The following is a 19,504-nucleotide window of genomic DNA, read 5'->3' on the forward strand; positions in this document are numbered from 1 at the left end:
AATTAGAATATTACTGAAGACCAATAAAAACAAAGGATTTATAGAAATGTTGGCCAACTGAAAAGTATGAACATGAAAAGTATGAGCATGTACAGCACTCAGTATTTAGTTGGGCCTCCTTTGGCCTGTATTACTGCAGCAATGCGGCGTGGCATGGAGTCGATCAGTCTGTGGCACTGCTCAGGTGTTATGATAGCCCAGGTTGCTCTAATAGTGGCTTTTAGCTCTTCTGAATTGTTGGGTCTGGTGTATTGCATCTTCTTCTTCACAATACCCCATAGATTTTCTATGGGGTTAAGGTCAGGAGAGTTTGCTGGCCAATTAAGAACAGGGATACCATGGTCCTTCAACCAGGTACTGGTAGCTTTGGCACTGTGTGCAGGTGCCAAGTCCTGTTGGAAAATGAAATCTGCATCTCCAAAAAGTTGGTCAGCTGCAGGAAGCATGAAGTGCTCTAAAACTTCCTGGTATGTGGCTGCGTTGACCCTGGACCTCAGAAAAAACAATGGACCAACACCAGCAGATGACATGGCACCCCAAACCATCACTGACTGTGGAAACTTTACACTGGACTTCAAGCAACGTGGATGAAGTGCCTCTCTTCTTTTCCTCCAGACTCTGGGACCTTGATTTCCAAAGGAAATGCAAAATTTACTTTCATCAGAGAACATGACTTTGGACCACTCACCAGCAGTCCAGTCCTGTTTCTCTTTAGCCCAGGCAAGACGCTTCTGACGCTGTCTGTGGTTCAAGAGTGGCTTGACACAAGGAATGCGACAGCAGAAACCCATGTCTTTCATACGTCTGTGTGTGGTGGTTCTTGAAGCACTCACTCCAGCTGCAGTCCACTCTTTGTGAATCTCCCCCACATTTTTGAATGGGTTTTGATTCACAATCCTCTCCAGGGTGCGGTTATCTCTCTTGCTTGTACACTTTTTTCGACCACATCTTTTCCTTCCCTTCGCCTCTCTATTAATGTGCTTGGACACTGAGCTCTGTGAACAGCCAGCCTCTTTAGCGATGACCTTTTGTGTCTTGCCCTCCTTGTGCAAGGTGTCGATGGTCGTCTTTTGGACAACTGTCAAGTCAGCAGTCTTCCCCATGATTGTGTAGCCTATAGAACTAGACTGAAAGACCATTTAAAGGCTTTTGCAGGTGGTTTGAGTTAATTAGCTGATTAGAGTGTGGCACCAGGGGCCATCAATTTTGAACCTTTTCACAATATTCTAATTTTCTGATATGATGAATTTGAGATTTTCATTTGTTGTCATTTGTAATCATCAAAATTAAACAAAATAAACATCTGAAATATATGAGTTTGTATGTAATGTATGAATATAATATACAAGTTTCACTTTTTAAATGGAATTACTGAAATCAATCTACTTTTTCATGATATTCTAATTTTATGACCAGCACCTGTATAATTTAACCCAAGGGTACTGTAGCTAAGTGACCCAGTGCTGATGAGATGAGAGGCTGTGTGTGAATCAATTACAGTGAAGTGCAAAAGTGTCAGAAAAAAAATATTATATATGTTAAGGATGACATCATATTTACATCCTATTTCATCAAAGAGGGTGAAATCAGTGGAAGCTTTGCTCTTGCAGTGATGCAAGCTTGTCACAAAAGTCTCAAACAACACAAAAAAGCTGCTAGAATCATTGCAAGTTACTTGGAAAAATATTAAACTCTGAAAAAAATTACTTAATATAGTAGTAAAGTATATCAACAGTATAGATGATAGAAAATGAGACCAACATAATAATGGTAGTGATATAGGCTTGTAGCCAAAAAGCCTGGGAATCTCACAGTCAGTAAGACGATCATGAATTCCCACACCCAAAAAGGTATTTAAATTCAAATGAATTCAAATCACTTTGGCACAGACTGAGTCACTACTGAACAATCATGCCAAATACAGCAGCAAACATGCAATGTCTGAACAACTGGAAATGAATTGACAATTTATGGTCCAGACCACTGCCAGGTATGAATACTTTGGTGGGCCTTAAGAAAGATGTGTGAAAACCAGTGTCTGCATACCTTATTGAATGAAGCAATGAATAGGAGTGGGCCACAATTCTTGTACGGTGATGTGAGATACTAATAAAGTGTGAGAAAAAAACAACTACTAACAGATTTACGGCTGCTAAAGCTGGATCTGCAAGTTGATGAATCATGAGGTGTACTTAATGCTTTCCACGACTCCATCATACAGGTGATGACATACTTTATCCTGCAAACTTTAATAATTATTTATGGGTAAATACCAAGTTTTAGTAAAACATCTAAATTTTATCTAAGGCAAAACAAAACAAGTAGTATTCTTATTTTAAATATCTTAACCAAAGGTGCTACCCAGCCTCTAATATTAGGATGAGTCAGATGGAATTCTATGGAGGATGTGACTTGTAAAAATAAACTCTGGTGCAACTGTCTCTGTGCAGAGACTTCAAATGCTTCCCAGAGAAAAGGAAAACCATTGATAAATGATTCCTGCTAACAAGATGTCACAGTAGCTACAACTCTTGTCCTGAGGTGAATGTTTTAGTTTCGGTGTTTATAACGGATTTGTTTTCAGGAACATAAAACTCCTGCCAGTTAATTAGAGATTAGTGTAAGACCTACAATGCTGTGAGAAGAAATTTAATATAAGGCAGGGGCGGGAAAATATTTCCCAAATGGGCCACATAAACAACTACGTCTTTTCTCTTGTTCTAAACCACTAATTTAATGCTAGTTTTCATGTATATTTCTTGTATATTTGACATCGAACTCCAAACACAAGGTTACAATTCTGTTAGCAATGTGAAAAATGTCAATAAACTCATAAAATATTCACAACTGGATCTTATTCTCTCCTTCTATCTTTCTCATTAGCAGACTAGGTAATGCAAAACATTGCAAGCAACATTGATTCTAATAAATAATTAACTGATGTGCAAAGTTGCTAAGTTAATAATTACTTCACATGGTTGAAAGAAAAATGTAAACCAAACACCTACTAAAACCAGAGAAGGAAAAACTAAAAGCTGAAATCAATGGCAGAGTATTTAAATATTAATTTTGAACGACAAGCTGTGCCACAAAAAAGGGGAATGGATAGCTCCATTTGTTTTCAAAAATACATATGAAATGCTGAAAGAAAAAAAATACATATATAGATTCACCCCAAAACAAATTTTGGGAAACATAAAGCTAAGAATAAAATAGAAAAAAAATACTAAAACAACTTTTAACTGCCCTCCCTATTTCCCTTTAAAACCAAGTGGAAAATATTGGCAAGGGCTGAGTTTCACTTTAAGTTCAGTCATAATCATGAGAAAAGCCTATTTTTTTAAAAGCCTGCCAACAATGCCAAACTGCTGCAGGACTCTACAGAGTTCTAATGTACAACCAGAAAATAAAAGCAGAATATTCTTATTTATACACAGAAAATACTACTACAGACTTGTTTGCTTTATTTTCAGTCTACATACTGCAGGTTGAGGATGTCAAATTCAAGCCTAAGGCTTAAAAAATATTCAGAGCTGAGACCACATTTGTTTTTATAATGTATTATTCAGGTAATAAAGCTTAAGAAAAAAGAAAAAAATATATGTTTTGATATCTTTTTCTATGACTGCTTTTCTTTTACATGAATTTCACTGTCAACCAATAAACAAACACAACCTTTGTGAGATTTTTCCGCCTAAAGCTGGGAACTTGAGCCAATTTTCCTCTCAAACGTGGAGAGGAACGTAGTTCACTCCAAGACGTTTTGGCCCCAGTTGTTCCCAGATTACCATTCAAATGTTTTACGAGGGTAGATAGGAAGGAGACCTTTGTCAGACACAAAAGAAAGCCATGTTTTATGCTGGGAAGAGGTCTGGAGGAGAGGCTGTGTTTGTCACAGCGATGGATGAGCACTCACCCGTTAAAAAAACCTGCCAGTTAGAAAGGCATCTCCAAAATAACAATATGCTATAAAAATGTCAAGTGCTGACGTAAAGAATGGATAAACTTCAGAGTTAGAGACGCCCCAAATCCCTAAAGGTTCTTGATAAGGTCATGGTACTTTGTAAAGATAAGAAAGGAGTTTAGGGGACTGGGGGGGTAACAGACTTTACAGCAGGGAAGGACTTACCAGTCCATCACAGTTGTTAATGGCAACCGTGGCTCCAGGGACGTCAGTGATGTCACCAATAAATGTGCAGTCTGTCTTCAGCAGCTCCCGCTGGAGTATCCTCTCCGTGGTGTCAGTCTGGTTGGCGCCAACAGTAGAGTTTCCACCATAGCTGTCGCTGATGTTTCCAAATCCCTGAACCTCGTCGTGCCACTCCACCATCGCTCCGGGCGCCACCAGCCTGTCATTAGGCCGCAGCCGCAGATGGAACTCCTTTCCAAAGGCTGTGATGTTAAAGAACAGTTTCTGCTCTGATTCAGAGGAGAAGGCCTCTCTCCTTACGCGCTGCTTGTGAGTGGCCGAGAGCAGGTGGGACAGGTAGTGTCCGTGGGAGTCGGTGCTGAAGGGCATCACCAGGCCGTACTCCTTCAGCCGGCTTCTCAGCTGGTCTGTCAGATGAAAAAGGAAAGTTCGATGTAAAGGCAGCAGCAGATATTTACGGGAGACACTTTCAACTTACTCAAAGCACTCCCCACAAATAGAAAGTATCTCTACATTACATTTTTTATTAAAATATCATAAACTAAAGATATCATATTGCAAAATGCCTTTTTCTGTGCTTCTTCTCATGGTGAGTTTTTTTCCCCCCAAACAGGCGGGGCCTTTTTTTAAAGTAGCTCAGATATTTTCTGAATACTCAAATCAGTTGTTTGAAGTTAGATGTCAGACTCCTCGCATGTCTTTAATGTAGCATCTTTCAGCTGCATTTGATCTTTTCCAGCTTTCCACTGAACTATCTGGCTCTTTTAATGTTCAACCACTCACACGACAAATCTGAGGCCTGAGCCTGTAGCTCGAATAGAACAAGGCTAGTTCACAGACTTTGTTGGCTTATATGCAAAAACATCTTCTACAAGGAAATTTAAAAAACATAAGAGTAGAGAGAGGGAGAGAGAGAATATACAAATTAGATATTTTGTGCTTAAAATGATACATTTTGGTTAAAACTTGAAAATGTATTTATATTTATCGAAGGTTTGATATTTGGAAGAACTCTTTGATACTTTTAAACTTTAAATTGTTAGAATAGTTAGAAATACATCTTTACAGTCTCTTGAGTAAGTATTCACACCCTGAACTTTTAAACATTTATCTTAAGAAAAAATTCCTTGTGATTTCACTGCAACAACAAGTTGTGCATATTTAGGTGGTACAAGTAAAACTAAGGATGTGTGGTGTGCATTTCCATACAAACACTTTGTAGCATCACCTAAAGCTGCATTCACACATACTAACGTTTATTGGGTTATGTCCAACTACTAAACATTCACTGACAAAAGGTTTTGCACATAGTAAATTAGCTTTTTCCCATTTGAAAGGAAAGCAAGCCAATCTTTAGATTCTTGTAGAATCAAAGAATTTGGTCTAGACTTGGCCATTCCAGCATATGAGTGAGTCTGATACAAGCCATTACACCACTGCTTGACTGTAAGTTTTGGGATCTTGTCCTGTTGAAAGGTCAGCCTTCAGTCTGCAGCCTTTAACAGATTTTATTCCAAGTTCTGCTTGTATTTAACTCCATTCTTCTTTACATCAGCCCCAACCCTACTGAGATATGAAAGCTTCCCTGCAGCATGACGCTGCTACCAGCGTGTTTAATATGGGTGGATGTGTTGATTGCAATAGTAGGTTAAAGTTTAGTTGTGTGGCTGGAGCCTCATCATGATTGATGTGTCCTTTAGATGGGCTGTTACGAACTGTAAGCAGGGGATCTGGTGGATTTCTTTTTTTTTTTTAAGTTCAGATTTGTGTTCCAAAAAAACCAGCTCCCTTGGCTGCTTCTCTGAATAACAGGGCTTCACAAAACAGCTGCATTATTCTTGAAATTAAATAAGTCCTACTGTATGTGGAATGCACTTACTAATTATAGGATGTCTGTATGCAATTGACTGTGCTGGATATTCTCCGTTGCTATCAGATTGAACAGGGAAGAACACACATTTCAGATTTTCTTTCGTAAACTGAGAAAACTTTGTTATTTCCTTAAACTGCATAATTAAGTTGTACTTTTGTTGATCTATAACAAGCAATCCTGATTAAATGCATCAAAGTTTTTAGATATGATATTAAAAACCAGGACTTATATGGTCGTTGTATATATATGCTTATAAAAACACTTTGAGCTTACAGGTTTACAATGCAACTGTTCATCAGAAATGAACAATAAAGGTTTATTAATAATGACCTATTTCGATTCTTATGTTGTCAGATATTTTTCATATTGCCTAACATTTGCTCTTCAGAGCCTGAAATGTTTTCTCATACATTCTTGAAACCTTTCTCATTTAATGAATACAGCTGCCTTTTTTTTTTTACTTGTAATGAAGGCACTTGTTTAAGGATGACGTTAAACTTCCTAATGCACAGTTAAAGCTAGTGCTTTCAAGAACACAACCCACCAGGCAAGAACTGCATCAATCCAACAACACAAATTTCCTGAGGCAGTTGTTTCGATGCCTGTTGGACAGAAGATTACTATAACCACAAAAGGACATGTTGCCCAAAAGTCGAACATTTGCTATTTCTTCACAAAAATCACAGCTGTGGAACTAATTATTACCATGGAAGCTGCTATTAGAAATAACCTGACAGAAATAAGGAGAACTTTGAATGATGGTAACAGCAATCATCTATAGTGACAAACCACCCCCTTCCAATGGCACACAAGAGTAAAGAACAATTATAATATAAATCAATTAGGAAAGAAAATATATATTTTTTGCAACTGACAAGGTGCACTGAGCTTCACAACAGTACATAATACAAAGAAAAACACCTGCTTTAACAGAGCTACTGCACAACATCTGAGAATGAAGAGGAACCCAACCAACACTTACTTGCAGAAACTTGTAGGGGACAAAACAGTTAAATGCTCCTTGATTGCGCCCAGGGGAATACACACCTCATTTATGGACTTCCCAAAATTCACAAAAAAGCAACATCACTCAGACCTATCATCAGCCTCATAAATTTTGAAACATAAAACACTGCGGAGCACCTTGCTGGTATTTTAGGGTGGCTTTGTGTAAACACATAAATAACTCCCTGGAGTTTGCAAACAAAGCTCAACATTTGAAGCTTGTTCCAGAAGAAAGGCTGGCATCGCTTTACACCCCTTGACTTCTGTTAGTATATCCACATGTGATGAAGTGGAAATAATCAAAAGATTACTTCATCCGGATGCAGGCTTCAACAAGAGGACCAACATCAAATCTGTTCCCTGCTGGGCCTCTGTCTGATGTCCTCATTAAGTAAACTGACATTCTGGCTGCACAGCGGTACAGTGGGTAGCACAGCTGCTTTGCTGCAAGAAGGCTCTGAGTTTGATTCCCAGCCCGGGGTGTTTCTGCATGGAGTTTGCATGTTCTCCCTGTGCATGCATGGGTTCTCTCCTGGCCTCTTCCCACAGTCCAAACACATGACTGTTAGGTTAATTGGCTCTAATTGTCCTTAGGTGAGAGTGTGTGTGTGCAAGGCTGTGTGTCTCTGTGTTGCTCTGTTACAGACTGGAGACCTGTCCAAGGGTGTACCCCGCCTCTTGCCCATTGACTGCCGGAAATAGGCACTGGCCGCGACCCCGACAAGGACTAAGCATTAGAAGATGGATGGATGGATGGACAAAGAAGCATGGCTTTGCTATGGTCTCCAATTCACCAAATGAGGGCATTCTCTAATGACTACAGTAAGTGGGAAACAGAGTCCTAAACTCTTTTGAGCAAACACCATCCATCCACTGCTTCAGACTGGGAGGAAACATCCCAAATGGCTTTAAAGTTAGATTTTTTCTGACACAAGCACTGAATTGAGAAACCTTAAAAATTACAAACAAAACAACTACAAAAGCTGAAGTCCATTTTTTTTTTTTTTGGTCTATCTTGTACTCTTCCTACCTGCTACATGCAGTTCAGTGAAAATTTGTTTTATACTTTTCAAATTCCCACTGTATATCATTTGCCAATATTTTAATGTTTGAGATTATCAAACACTTGTAATATCAAAAATAACCTGATAAATGCTTAAAGCTTTCAAACTATCCTTTTCTGTGCTTGAATCATTTCATTAATTCTAACACACAGCTTCCAAACTCTTTCACTAATTTCTTTTCAGCCCAAAAGATATTTTCCCCACCTTAGGGATCAGTAAGAGCCCAAAGCCTTTCCTTCTTATTACTGTTGGCTCATGAGCTTTAATAAGGCAACCAGCAGTGTTTCATTCTATGTTATTTTTTTAACCTCCTGAATGGGTCATCAATACATTCTTGGTGTAATTCTAGTCATCCTGTGACCTCTGGAAAAGTCCAGCACTTACCAGAAATGACCGAGGTCCAAAAATGGCTGTGTATTCTATTTCTTTCAATTGCTCTGTTACATTGCTTTCTTTGATTTGGGTTCTTTAAGGCAAATAAAAGCTTGAAGCCTTGTTGTGTGCTATTTGTATTATTTTATTTTACAATTCAGCAGCATTATGAGCTTGGCTTATTTTTAAGAACAGGACTCAAAATGAATTCCAACTCAACAAGGGGGACATTGGTTGGATTTGTTCGGTTCCAGAAATACCTGACATGATTAAGACTGCATTTTCTATTTATTCTTTGTCTGATCTTAACATATGTCAGATAAACAGAGTGGTATTTAAAGACGTTGTGAAGAAAGAAAAGAAAATCACATGAAATCAACTTTTTCAAATATATTAGAGGGGACTTTTTAAAAGCGTGACTTTTACCCTAAACCCTGTTCATTCTCAGTCTGGGTTCCCGATTAAGTGCAATTATATTTAAATATTTAAACTTAAAAAAAAAATCATGAATGACAAGAAGACATTCAGACAGATCTTGCTACACTGAAAAAAACAACAACTTTACAATACAGGCAAAGGATTACAATCATTTGTGTATTTATAAGAAACACATTGGCTTTCAATCTTGTTCTTCTGGTACCACAACTATGCATGTTTTGGATTTCTCTCCACTGCAGCATTCATAAGTCAGGTGTGTGGCAGTGAGGAGACAACTAAACATGCAGGACAGGGGTACTTCAAGAGAAGGAAGGAGAACCACTGACTTATAGGAGTCTCAGTGGCTTTCTCACAATACACAGAATTTGCTTCTCCATAAAAACACATTATAGATGCAGTAGAAACAAACCACAGATATGTTTGTGGCTATGAATATGCAATAAAATCCAGAACAGAACACCCTGTTAATGGAGCATTTACAAACCTCTCCATTACATCATGTTAGCAGTGCTCTTTCTGTTAACATCAGCACAATGGTTTTCCCGATATTTCCACCTTAGATCCTGAGCAACATGTGTAGGAATGATACTAGCATTACAACACAGGTTTTCAGACAGAGAGCTTCAGATCTAAAGCTGCTGTGGCAAATATTTGAGAGATGAAATGTTGTTCGTGCCAGCCATTTCTAAGTGTAGCCAGGATGTGAATTTACTTTTGTTTTGAAATGTTACGCTTGTGTAAACCTCAGGAGGCCCAAGTTAAATTCAAAACAACAATCTCTCCTACCTAGATGAAGACAAGGAATAATTTATGCGTATTTGTGTATTCTCTGTAGCAAATCCAAGCAAATGCAATTTGATTTGGAGCACATCCGGAATTAATATATAAAACAATCCCCAAACAGACCAGTAGTTAACAGAAAAAAAAAAAATTTGTATTAATGTATGAAAGACAGGAGAAAAGCAGCTAGGTGGTGAAAATAAAACACTGGTCTTCATTAGTGAAGGCCTTTCTATAAATGCAAATGTGTCTTTAGTTCATAGTTTGAGGCATATCAGCTTAACTTTACTCAGTGCCAAGATGGAAAGAAAGCAGCTAATTTGGAGAGGGTTATAAAGTTATGTTTATGCTCATTTATAGTCTGTCATTCTACAGAGACAACACATATTTACAAGTGAATGTTTGCCTTATGTTTACAACAGTATAATAGAAGAAATGTCTGAAGTAGAATATCACAGAAAACGTTGATTTACTTTACAGGACAATGTCAAACTGTACATATAATAACGTTCTATCTCTGGCAGTTTGCATGATCTCTACTAACAACTGTTGAACGCCAAATATTCTGTTTCCCAGATAATTTATGACATTAAATAAAATACATTAGGCCTTCGAAAACCAAATTGTTTTGACATGGCAACATTATTGCCTAGAATCATGAAATGCAGATGGATGTATTTCCTCAACGCTATCTGGCAAAGGGGAACACAGTCCTGCCCGTGCTAGATCAATAAATAATGGTTTCCAAAAAGCCCAAGTACTTATGTACACCAGGGCCACATTTCAGGAAGAATTGTTTGATTGATCATGTTTTGCTGCATGCACAAAAACGTGATGATGAAGGTGAGGTCAGAAGCTGCTGCTACACCAAAGTAAGAAAGCATGGGTTATATAAAGCAAATGAGAGGACGGCTACTGATTTCAATATATGATGAAGCTTATTAGAAGATTAAGTATTTGTGACCTGAAGTTTTGATCTGAGGAAGGAGGTTAAGCACAAGATTTTCCTTGTGGTTGTTGAGAGACAATTTCCTGAACCCGTTACAGTTACCAATGTTGCAGCAAAAACATGAGAGTGGCCGCATTATCATCTTTATCTGCTGCGGCTTGGTAAGCCTAATGTTTAAGTAGACATTAGCATGGTACGGAACATTGGTTCGGCTGAGTTCTAAAACCAATATCAGGGTACAGGGCATTGGTAGTGTATCAGTTCAAATTGAAACAGTACCTATCGCAAGCTGACAGCTGACAACAATCTTTATAAATATACAATATCTATGCACTCAAAAGAGTTGGCAAAACTGAGTTGAATCTATGCAACACAGAAATCCAAATACCTAATAGGGATGTAAACAAATATTCATCTAAAAATTAACTGTTGTTTAATGGTTTATTAGATTATTTGTTTCACGGGATTAACTGATAGCATCTGCTTAGATAGAATTTATTTCAGTGTTGCAGTTTTACAGCTATCCACTAGAAGGTGCTGCTATTCATTCTTAAGCAGAGTCTGACTAGTATTTGCAAGAGAAGTAATGCCAGAGCAGATGCATGCTAGAACAGAAACCTGATCCAGAATCCAGTCCAGAATCCAGTCTAGCCTGGTTGTGCTGGAGGTTTCTTCCTGTTAAAAGGAAGTTTTTCTTCTCCACTATTGCTACAAGCATGCTTACTGTAGTGTGAGGGATTGCATTAGAGTAAACAAGTTGATGCAATCAACTGGTTTTCCTTAGATAGAAAACTTTGAATCAGTTTGACTGTATGATCTGGTGAACTGTAAAGCGCCTTGAGATGACGTGTTGTGAATTGGCGCTATATAAATAAACTAAATTGAATTAATCCATTACCTGGATCCCTAATAGATATTATCATAAAGATTAAGAAGACAATTGGATCTTTAAGCAATTTTCACTGTCAAGGAAAATGCAGCTTTAAAACATTTAGCTGTTTCTCAGCATCCATTTATTCCTTTTTACTTTCTGTAAAAAGAAAAAAATTCAATAAGTCATGTTATACAGGCATGCCGGTCTATCCATTTTCCTGCAACCAAAGGGGGATGAGATGAGAAATATGCAGCCCTATATCTGCTGTGATGGATTTCTCTGCTGCCTCCTCCACAGTTGTTCAAAAGTTCTCCATCAACAAAGATATTTCTCAATCAGAGGATGTTAAATCCAATCTTAACCCATCTCCAAAAGGATTTGAAGTACTTTGAAACTGTGGTACCAAAACAGCATCTTTTGAAGGAATCCATGCAATCCACATCCACATATTCTAAATAAACCTAATTAACAGCTGGATAGAATGGATCTGTAACATAATCCAAACCCAGGATTTATTGTTTAAACTATCTTAAAACAGATAGAAAATTGTCCATGATTTTTTTTTTTTTTTTTACCAACATAAAGAGGAGGATGAACTTATTGGAACCAGTGATGGGTAAAATCCTTATTCCATTGCAGTAGCAGTAAAAAAGTGACATTTTGACATAAACCAACCTTCCAAGTAAAAAAAAAAAAACATCCAAAATGAGGTAAAAGTTGTTCTTAACAGAAATCCCTAGCAGCCTTTGTTGCCTCATGAGGTATTTTCTTTTTATTACTTACACTTTACCTTTTTGGTCTGGTTTTCTTTTCCATTTAAGAAAACACATACTTATCTTCATTGGATTTCTGTTCTGTTTCATATTTTATATACCTGAGTATAAATATACTGTATGCCTTCACTGCCTAATTGCTTTTCTGCTGACACACCTGAATTTCCCCACTGTAGGAGAAGTGTAGGGCAAGCAGAGAGAGCATATATACAATGTGCTAAACATATTTGCTGATAGATTCCTGATAAAAGCGTCTTAAATATGAGAATAATATTGTTTTAAAAGAAGAGAAAAAATAAAAAGGATGACTTCCCCGATGGACTTGGCTTTTAACAAAGAGATTTCAAATCTGGGCTTTTGGGCTTTTTTTTTTCTTTTTACTTTTTAAGGAGCAGCTAATACAAGAACCCCATCTGCATCAAATATCCACCCAAAAGTCTAACAAATAGTCTTTCAACAATAATAAAATAATATTTAATTCCTTGCCTTGTGACTGAGGTGGGCCAAACTGATCCCTCTGAATCATGTGCTTTTCAAACCGACTGAAGTTACCGGCCATTAAGTTACATTTTCCTGCAATTTCTGGATCTTTTGCTTCTCCAGCACACCTGAATCAAATGGCTGATTCCCCTTATCAGCATCTCATTCAGAACTGCAGAGTCCTGGTAAAGAAAAATAAAATATTCATTGGATTCCAGGGTGTGGAGAATGGATGCATCCAAAAGTTGCATGATAATAGTTCATAACAACTGAAGTTAGGCACCCCTAATGTGATGCTCCTTCAACCTTAGGCAGGTAAAGAGTTAAAATCGTGCCAAACTCAGTTAATGTTGCAGAAAAGCAGTGTTTGTTATAATTTATCATTTAGGATTCTGTAAGTGCTGCATCAAGGATATGACAAAAATTACTGAATAAGTTTATCACGTGACATAATATTAAGGTTTAATATTTAATAAAATACAAGATAAAATTGTTCTGAATTATCTAAAATGTAATGTGTCACAGAAGAGAAAACGTAACGCTGTGAGATGGAGGGTCCAATTACACCACTGTTTGTGTTTTTTAAACCCATTGAATAACTTTCTCAGATTAAAGGTTGTATATCTCCAAATGTTCAGTTTTGCTAAAGCAATGAGAATATAAATTCCAAAGCTTAAATAACTGATGTTTTTTTCTGGTGGCAAGTTGCAACCCTGGGAAAGTAAAAAGAGAACATGCCATTTAAGTAAAGCAGATGTGACCTTATCTTTATAGACAGGAAACAGCTCCTCAACTAACAATCACATGTTCGAAGAACCATAATTAAAGAGCTTAAAACAAACAAAAGTGTGACAAACAAAAGTCAAATAGTGTCCCAAGTTTAGAAGAGGAAGGAACGATAGGTCCAAAACTAATTCTTCAAGTTTAGAGAGCAGCAACTGTGGTGGGTGAAGGGTCACTTATTATCTGGGCCTGTAAACCTTGTTTGACTGCATCTGGAGTTTTTATAAACAATAGTGTTGACTCTACCAAAACACTGAAGAATAGGTCTTCACTGTTCTTTTTAGCAGGATGATGATCCAAAAGAGATCAGATCAACACAGAAACTGAACACAAGACACAAAAGCAAACTTCCTTTGCGACCCTATAAGTCCCAAAAACGTAAATCCTTTCCTATCTGTAGGCAGAGCAAAGGAAGAAAAACAGCAGCAGAGAGGACCCACTCTGAACATTACTGTTTGCACATCTCTCTATCACCTTCACTTTGTTTCAGTATCATTAAATGTCACAGCAGAAAGCTAAGTACTGTCCTCCTATCAGAATGGGTGCCAATAGATCTGCCACCTTTGCTTCTGTTTAACTACATTTTTCTCCCTACTGATTAAATGAATTAAAATTAAATGTTGAACTTTTCTGTTTTGCAGATTCCACTATTGAAATTAAGTAGATATGTCCTCTACTCATTTTACACACTTGTACTAAGTTAACCATTTACTGTTAAGTATGTTTCATATACAAAATTATAAAACAAAATAGTGCAATAATCTACTGACATTTTACCCAGATTGTTATTAAAACTTTCTTGGTTGTTTGTGCCCTTAGAACAGTAACAAAATGAAGTAACTGCTTGAACTTTATGCTCTGATTGAACTTTTAACTGCTAATTTTGTAATAATTTTTGTATTTAACTTTTTTTTCCTAACCACAACATTAGAATTTACTATCCTATGATTTGATTTATTAAACAGGCCCTGTGCAATTATGCTCCTACAAGAGGTTGGTAAGGATTTCAGTTGGTTTTAACATTAAAGGGAAAAAAAGGTGAAAAAGTTAAGCAGAAACCACATGTAATGAGAGCAGTGGCTGCTTAACAAGCCTGATAATGGCCACGTTGAGCCAACAGTGGCAGACTAAAAGCAACAGGCAGCCACAAATGCTCAACCACAGACAAATGCCGTCCTGCTGTGCGAGGGCCCTGGAGGTTTTCAGGAGATAACTACAAGCGTAAAAGGATCCTACGTGGACTCTGAGGCAGCTCACTTGCTCCTTAACCTCAGAATGGAGAACAGATGTGCAGGATTTAGAGGCGGAATTCTCTTTCCTGTATAACAAAGCCGTTCAAACAGTTGTTTTAAAATTGTGTATGGAAGAGTCAAACTCTGCTTGTGTATCACAGAACTACTCCAGTCATTCACTGTCCATCCACTTTAATCTCTTTGCAATTTTCCTTCTGAATCTTTCAATAGTATAGACATTAATAAAAACGTCCATTTACTTTCCAAAGATCTTACCTTCTTTGTCTACGTCACCAGCCTGTAAGAGAAAAAAGAAACAGGTCGTTAATTGTGTCAAAGCATGAAAATAATTAACATCTAATTACTTAAAATCATGTAGAAAATGACAGCAATTAGATATAAAATAGTGATATGCCAATTTTTACATTAAAAATGGTAAATTAAGAATCATCATTAAGCCATTCACTGGGCTAAGCTTGACTCAAAAGTTAAAAAATTTATTTCTAGACAAAAAATGTATTTTTAAGCAGAGGATGTAAAAGATATGTGGCCACTTACGGACTATGGAAAAAGGATAAAGTGAACGCTTAAATGATCTTCCGTGCAGGATGCAGTGGTGAGATTGATGGAAGCTAACAGATTAGCAGATTTCACATCACCTAAACAATTTTTGCCCAAAGATTATTAAACAATTGTTAATTGTATAATATAATTACCAATAACCAACAATAGGGAGACAATTTAGGATGTCATGATTTCAATCATTACATCAAGCAGGCAAACAACAGCCAGACCTATTATCAATTTTATAAAGGATAATTGGGTTTTTTCCTTCTTTAATGGTCCATGTGTTCTGTTAGCTCAGTGTGCAACTCGTTTGTACTCTGTGCCTGGGCCTATTGAAGGAGACTGAGGCTGAGACTGATTGTTCTCAAATTTCTCCCACTTATTACAGGTGTAGATTTTCTAGAGTCAAATTACATCCTTGAAATGACTTTGACAAATGAATGAGTAAAGGGTAGAGTTATGTGGAGAAAGGTGAGACTCCCATGACCTCCAAATGGATACCTAGTATAAGGTATTGCAAAGAAACAGTTGTTTGCAAAAATGGAAGCACTGGCTCTGTCAACAACAGTTTCAGATGGGTTGAAAATTTTGAAGAAATTCAATCATAACTGAATGTAGCCATACTTTTTGGATTTTGCATTACAGTTTTGTTTTGTTTATTCAATCACAATCTGTTTTTTTCCCCACAGAGGTGAATTAATCTGGTCTCACACAGGAAGCATGGCTGTTTTGGCAGCAGCAAGTCCGAAATGGAAAGGATTTCCATTTTACAAACATTAATAAAATGTGCTTTATTGTTAGTGTGAAGGATGCAGCAAAATATGTCCTTTGCATGGATCAATATAAAACTGGGTGAAATCCAGTATTTATTGATAATTTAACAGAACTGTGAAAACCTTCTAAAAAGAAATGACACATGGGGACATAATTGGTGGATGGAACTTCTCCTTTACACACTTCTTCTAGCACCAGCGATCTGGTTGCCGAATAGTGTGACTTCCAAAATAAAATAAAACATTTCTGCCATTTTTAAAAGTCTTCCTTGTGGATCACCAGACACCAATGAACCACAAGACGAAAAAAGCTTTGTTTGGAAGAAGGGCTCCAGTTGGACGGAATAGGTACTGTTTCATTATGCTTTTTTTAAAGTTTGTCTGATGACCAAAGCTTTGTCCCTCAATTTGTCCCTCAATTGAAACATGCTGCACTCTTCAGAGATCATTAGTATCACACCAGTTAGCACTGAGAGAAGAACAGAGACACTTGTAAGCAGAGACGGAAGGCAAACTTCATAAAGAACTCTTTTTTCAAGGACATCTGATTTATATACCTATACATTTTTGAAAGATGTAACAGATATTCATAGGATATCATCTGATTTGTTTATCTTATCTGTCATAATTATGTTGTGATAATACTTAATAATAACAACTTAATTATTCAAATGAATCTTAATAGGTTAGAAACTATACATGTTTGTTTCTGGTTCATTTACTCTGTTTAATGGATCCTTATTAAATTAAACCAGTTTTCTACTTTTATATCAATGTCTTTGTCAATGCATTTGGAATTACGCTCTTAGATTTGCATATATATGTCCTTTGTCTGTTTGCAAATATAAAAATTAGATAAACTTAAGTTATCATCTAAGCACCGCCCATTTAGCTGTAATGGATATCTTCTCTACTGTGTTTCAAAAAGGAGGATGTGATGACAGACATAAGACGTTTGTAAAGTTATAGAAAAAGACATGCTAGCAATAAGTACGGTAGATGGAATGGTGTTTGTGTGTTAATGCAATTTATGGAGCGTATATTAACGGACAGTTTTTTGGGCGCTGATTCTTAGAGTTGATATGGCTTCTATTCCTTATTTATATGATAAAACGTTTCAATACTTCTATTTTCTGATACAATACCAGTATTGCAACTTTGAGATTAGACCTGTACTGATATTAATCTGATACGATGTCAGCAGGAATCATACTTTTTTTTATTACTATTAGAATGTTAGAAAAGGCTTAATACACTCGTATCTCTATGTAGTATGATTACTCTAATAAATATTTATCAGCAAATCAAAGATAACATATTTACAATGAACAGCAAATTGAGGAAGCAGCAAAAGGCACACACTGACTGCACTAATGAAACGGCGAATGCAGGCACACATCTGCATGTGTGGCAAGGTATGCAACGAAGGGCCCAAGTGGGGTTGGATCCCACAGACTCTCAGGTGAAAATCATGCGTGCCTACCAGTCAGGGAGGGATATCCCTGTGGCTAAGTACTGTAGCTGGGATGCATGATCAGTCAGAGGCATAGTGACAGGTCCACAATGTCACACATGCCGATGCAGATACAAGACATGTGTTAGGGCCAGCCAAAAATAGCCAGCTGATGTGTTGTTCTATCTCTCTTGCCTACTGTTGAAAACAAGAACTACAACACCTTAACTGTATCTCAACCAAAGGTATATATATTCTAGAAATAGATCCATACAGCCTGATGCAATGTTATGCCAATATTAGCATATTTTTCATGAGCAGATACATGCATTTTTTTTTACCAATTCATTCAAGCATTCAGCTGTGGTGCCTTAAGATCACACAAGGCACATGTGTCGATGTTTCCCCTATTAGCTATCCAATGCTATTATTCTTTCATTTATTTGTTAATAAAGGTTTATTTTTATTTAAGCCGTGACTTGCGTAACATTGATTATCAATGTATCATTTCTCTCATGTAAAAAGAGAAGAGAAAACAATGGCAATCTATAGAATCAACCTAATTAGAAATATAAAAACAAAAAATGAATAGTAAATATTGGGGATTGATGTCAATATAATCTGTATTGGCACAGGTCTCACCAAACTTATATCAGTCCATGTCTAATAAATGGTAAGACGATGTTCAGCATGGCCAAATTTCCTCTGTATAACTGCTCTGTATAATATAGTGGTTAGGGCATTGAGCTTGGAATCCATAGGTTCTGGGTTCAAGGATTCCCGCGGACTGCCATTCTGGGTCCCTTGCAATGGCGTAAATATTGGTAAGCAGAGACTGCAGTTGCTTAGGGGCCCCCTACCTCTTAGGGGCCCCGTCACTGATTCCTGGTTGGCCCCCTACGCAATACTGGAGTAGGATGTCTCTTTGCAGATGTAATGGTGCGAAAAATTCCTATTTTACCCACCTGATGCTGATTGTCTGACTGGACTATATTTATACCCCAACACATGGCAGATTTCAACATCATGGTGAGCCGTTTAAACTCGACACCAATAGCAAAGCAGACAGTGGTATTTTTAATTGCTATGTTAATAAACTGTGTATGTTTCATCAGACGATTGGTAAAAAATACACTCATATAATATGTTTCAAACCGCAATAAAGATCTTAAAGAAACAATGTATTTTTACACTATGACTTGGAATTATGGGTAATCCAGAGTGTAGATTAAAACCATAACCTTTATGTACAATGTGTTAGCGACAATGGATACCAAAAAGAGGTACTTAAGTGGATTCCAGAAAAGAATAAGCAGAGGTGCTGAAAGAACAGAAAAAAATTCCCTAAATAAACACGTTCTTTCAAAGAACCGAAGAGGGAATGGTGGATGTTGCTGCTACAGTGATGGAGGGGATGGGGTATTGTTCTTCATATGGGGCCCACCCAGATAATGTTGCTTACGGGTCTATTGTTGTGTCGTTACGCCATTGGTCCCTGAGCAGAGACCCTTAACCCCACACTGCTCCCTGGGCGCCGCACAATGGCAGCCCTCTGCTCCCAAAGGTGATGGTTTAAAATACAGAGAGTGAATTTCATTGCTCTGTACTTGTGACAGCGTAATGACAACAAAAAAGCTAAAAAATATATATTATAGAGCCATCCATAAGGTTTTCAACAATTGACATACTTTCTAGCTGCATAATATATATTTTTGTCATGTTGTGCAATGATATCAGGGTTTGATGTTTCAAAAGTAAAATAATTTCTCTTTTTAGACGCCCAAATGCATTATATACTGCCTTTTGCTCACTTTTTTTCACAATTATTACCTCAGACTTAGTTAACATAAGTTTCCTGAGTTATCTTTCACATTTCTAAACTTGTTAGCACTCCCCTGTCGCAAAGCTCCCTCCACCTCTGGCAGGACAGCGGTTTAT

The 19,504-nt window shown here is 37.2% G+C and overlaps 1 protein-coding gene across 5 annotated transcripts in view; it reads right to left on the minus strand.

Annotated features, from left to right (window-relative positions):
• adamts3 (ADAM metallopeptidase with thrombospondin type 1 motif, 3) overlaps positions 1-19,504 on the minus strand; it is a 284,275-nt gene that overhangs the window by 264,031 nt on the left and 740 nt on the right. For all 5 annotated transcript variants that reach the window (XM_038298273.1, XM_038298274.1, XM_038298272.1 and 2 more), the window contains exons 2-3: positions 15,050-15,071; positions 4,130-4,557 (exon numbers count right to left, since the gene is read on the minus strand). In XM_038298273.1, the coding sequence (XP_038154201.1) occupies positions 4,130-4,557; positions 15,050-15,071 (450 nt within the window). The remainder of the gene's footprint in view (positions 1-4,129; positions 4,558-15,049; positions 15,072-19,504) is intronic.

The sequence above is a fragment of the Cyprinodon tularosa genome, unplaced genomic scaffold (genome assembly GCF_016077235.1).
Source record: "Cyprinodon tularosa strain WSP-4 unplaced genomic scaffold, ASM1607723v1 ctg404, whole genome shotgun sequence".
NCBI lineage: Eukaryota > Metazoa > Chordata > Actinopteri > Cyprinodontiformes > Cyprinodontidae > Cyprinodon > Cyprinodon tularosa.